Source organism: Etheostoma spectabile, chromosome 20, assembly GCF_008692095.1.
Source record: "Etheostoma spectabile isolate EspeVRDwgs_2016 chromosome 20, UIUC_Espe_1.0, whole genome shotgun sequence".
Taxonomy (NCBI): Eukaryota; Metazoa; Chordata; class Actinopteri; order Perciformes; family Percidae; genus Etheostoma; species Etheostoma spectabile.
Genome location: NC_045752.1, coordinates 12,645,114 through 12,649,018, shown reverse-complemented (window position 1 = coordinate 12,649,018; position 3,905 = coordinate 12,645,114). Strand labels below are relative to the sequence as shown.

Here is a 3,905-nt window from a genome sequence, read left to right as displayed (position 1 = left end):
GTAGCTTATAAGAGGTCATATTCTCATTTTACATTACCATAGTCTCTTTTTTCTCTCTGCGTCTCTCACCAGAAAGCCAACCCTAATTCCTCCTCCCTCAGTGGGGAGCGAATCACGCGACTATTTGAGCTGGGTGTGGAGCCAGAAAGGCGGGGCTGGGTGGAGCGATACCTCACCTTCATGGAGGAGAGGGGCACGCCTGTTGCCCAGCTTCCCGTTGTGGGCAAGAAAGCGCTGGATCTCTGGAAGCTCTACATAGCTGTTCGGGAGATTGGCGGCCTCGCCATGGTAATGTGTTGTTATGTTGGGATAGTGTTAGATTAGATTTAGCTTTACTGTCTTTACACAGAGTACAGGTACTGAGACAAGGAAATGCATTAAGACATAACAGACTAAATAAACAGTTCTAAAGCCATTCGCCGGTGCTGCTTTATTAGCTTCCAGTCTTCTAGGAAGGAATCTTCACAAGATTTAGGAGCATGCAGGGGTTTGCTTCCATTCAGCCACAATAATGTCAGTGAGGTCGGCCACTGATGTTGTGAAATAAGGCCTGGCTCACAGTCAGTGTTTCAGTTCAGTTGGATGGATGGGGTTTAGGTTAGGGACCAGTCCAGTTCTTCCACACCAAAATCTAGAAAATAATTTCTTTATGGACATGGCTTTTTGCCCTGAAACATTGTCTTGTTTAGGTTGGAAATTAACCTTCCCCAAACTGTTTCCGCAGAACTGGAAGTGCACTGTTGTCTGAAATATTATTTTATTTTGTAGTATTATTAGGAACCCCCCCTAATTGGAATTGAGGGCCATGAAAAACAACCCCCGATTAAAAGTGTGTGGTTAGGGGTGTCACATTCCTTTGGCCTTTTAATGTGGTACTTTAGTGCTATTAAATGAAAAACAGCAATGTAAAAAGTATGTGCAATACTCAAGAGTGACCTACAACTTTGTGGGTATAGTGAGTACAAAAATATTAAGTGCACAGCCATGGAATTGATTTTGTTAATGAAATTCAGCAGGTTCTGGTTGACCATACTTCAGGCAAAGTGTGTGGCTGATGCCACTGCGATGCATTACTATATAGAGAGAGGACATGAGCACAAATGTGCACATTGTGATCAGTGATCCTCATTTGACTTAATAATGTATTGTCCTTCCCTCAACCACTCAGGTAAACAAGAACAAGAAGTGGCGCGAGCTGTCCACCAACTTGAATGTGGGTACATCCAGCAGCTCCGCCAGCTCGCTCAAGAAGCAGTACATCCAGTATCTGTTTGCCTATGAGTGTAAGATGGAGAGAGGAGAAGATCCTCCGGCAGACAGCAGCAGCAGCGGCAGCAGCATGGCTGGAGGGGACAGCAGGAAGCAGGTCAAGATCCAGCCACCCTCACCTGGTAAGGCCTGATAACAGACTCGTTGGCTGGGTTTTCTCCACTCTCCCATCTGTTGGCAGCCAACCAACAGGTGCTACTGATCAAACTACAGGTGTCGGGAATCTTCAGAGAAAAAGAGTGATCTGTATTCATGACAATGTGGCGTACAACATCACCACAATAAAGGGTTTGCGGCTGAGTTAGAAACCTCTTATTGAAGGTAGATGCCATATGCTAGCATCTTGGAGGACTGGGAACTGGCAGAATATAAGTTATATGTGCAGATTCAAAGAAAGGTTTTATTAGCAGGTTATGTAAGTTTGTTCCACAATTTAGGTGATGGTGACAGACAAAGTTGCAAAAGAGTCATCTCATTTGGTTTAGACAAACAGTTTTGCACCTAATTAGCTATAATGTTAATTTAGCAAAGAAATAAAAAGTAATGTCATTACTACGAGCTGTGTTATGTCCACAGCTGTGCACATCAGAAGATTACAAATAGTCATTTGTTACGAGCAACAACAAAAAAATTACCATGTACTGTATGTACAACACTGCTAAACAATTCATAGAGGCACGCGGGTCAGTTAACCCAAATTACAAAACTACAGGTCTTACCTGATGTAATATTTGGCACTTGTGATGCTCATAGCATTCACAAATGACAAACCTCAACAAAATCTAAATTGCAAGTACCTCTAGAGCTAAGGGAGAGAGCTTGTGATTTGGCCAAATTGACCCTTTAACAACTCACAGTACCATGGCCAGCCAGTACGTGCAACATTATTGTTAAAAATAGCATACAAGAATGCAACATGAATACATGAACACATCTTAAAACCCAAGAGAGATGAGTTCACATTAGTGCTGTTTCGATGAAATGATTCTCAGTTTAATGAAGGTGAGCTACGATACGATCACCACTTGCACCTCAAACCTGAGACTCGCCTTTATTTGATTACAATGCTTTGGAGGTTAAGTAATATTGTTTTGGTCCAGCACCATAACATAAAGGGTGCTTTTTGTCTGTGTTATTACACACCGTGTGTCTCTGTGCACAATTATGACGTGAGGATCAGAAGAGGAGAGAGAAAGAGTTGGAGCGAGTGGTAAGGTCACGTCTCTAATTTGCAGCGGAGATGAGAAAAGTGACCCTGGCTTTTAAATAGAACATCAGAGCACCTCACCTGCCTGGGACACTGCAGATTGCTTTTCCTGGTGGGTGGAAAAGAGCATCTTCCTTCATTTGCATACACACACACACAAACACAAACACACACACACACACATACATACAATACACACTGTATGTTGCTCATAACACTTTATAATTCCCGATTCAGCCCCCTGTCATCCATTCAACGGGACCTAATCACACCAATTTCACAGAATTTCATTTTGACTACATCAGCTGATGGGATCATGGTACACATGCTCAGAAATAGTGTCTATATTGTGAAATATCAAAAGGTCAACAAATGGGATGTTTGGACCGCCTTTTGGATGTGCAGCATTAAATTGTAAAGTGCTCATGCTGCAGCACTTGATTGAAGTGGGATCTGCTGCATTATTTTCATCACCTTCATATGTAAAAAATGATGGTCTTAAGTGCTATAGTGCATTTAAAACATGCTTATTTTAAACTATAATTAAGGTTTTTTTTACTCGGGTCAATTTTCATAGTTTTAGCTGTCAAATTGTTCTTCTACTAAGTATCAACATGTAACTTATTTAATATGCAGTTATAGGATAACATCACAATAATGATAAATTGTCAGCAGTGCTGGTAGATTTCCCAGAAAACCAGGAAAACGAGTAATGTATTACTGTGAAGTAATATATATTTGAATCACATGAAAAAACTAATTATTACTGACATTTCGGGTGCACCCACTTTGAATTTTACCTCTAAGTGGCAAAAAAATAATCTGGCTACTGTTACTAGATATTACTAGCAATTTCTTTGATCAGGTTATCATAACCAATAGAAATGATGGCATTACGAAAATAAGACCCAAGTAGTAATAAACCAGAATTCCCTTCTTTAAATTACTACAAAATGTCCAACAAATAAACATCTGCCAATAGGGTGAGATGTTTTTACTTCGAATCTAGATACACTTTGTTGTTGTTGTTGTTGTTGCAATACGTAATTGTCTAGATGATTGTAATGCATAGTGTTGTTTTAAGTGATTATGTTACATTTAATAGGCAAATAAGATTTCCTATACAAAATTTCTTAAAAGATGGACACTTGTTGTAGTTAAGGTATGGCTACATTTGTCTTTAACACTGAAGTCAGCGTAGTCATTTTTTATTACACAGCCCACTTCTAAAACGGATTGTTTTGGGTTAAAAAAAATCCAATCCATTTCCTTTTCATGATTCTGTCTTGATCTACTATCTATGCTTTCCTTCTCAGAGTGCAGACTGCCCTACTGACACTCTGCCAGCCTATATATAGACTGACAGCCCAATGATGTCACTGAGGGAGCTTGTCCAGTGTGTGTGTGTGTGTGTGTGTGTGTGTGTGTG

General features: G+C 40.3%; 2 protein-coding genes across 2 annotated transcripts in view; both read left to right on the top strand.

Moving 5' to 3' along the window:
- The window catches only part of LOC116670158 (sodium-dependent lysophosphatidylcholine symporter 1-B), a 223,924-nt gene that overhangs the window by 75,487 nt on the left and 144,532 nt on the right, over positions 1–3,905 (top strand). The gene's annotated exons all lie outside the window — the stretch shown is intronic.
- The window catches only part of LOC116670157 (AT-rich interactive domain-containing protein 1B), a 176,624-nt gene that overhangs the window by 161,476 nt on the left and 11,243 nt on the right, over positions 1–3,905 (top strand). The window contains exons 13-14 of the mRNA XM_032500541.1: positions 73–288; positions 1,169–1,391. Coding sequence (XP_032356432.1) covers positions 73–288; positions 1,169–1,391 — 439 coding nt within the window. The remainder of the gene's footprint in view (positions 1–72; positions 289–1,168; positions 1,392–3,905) is intronic.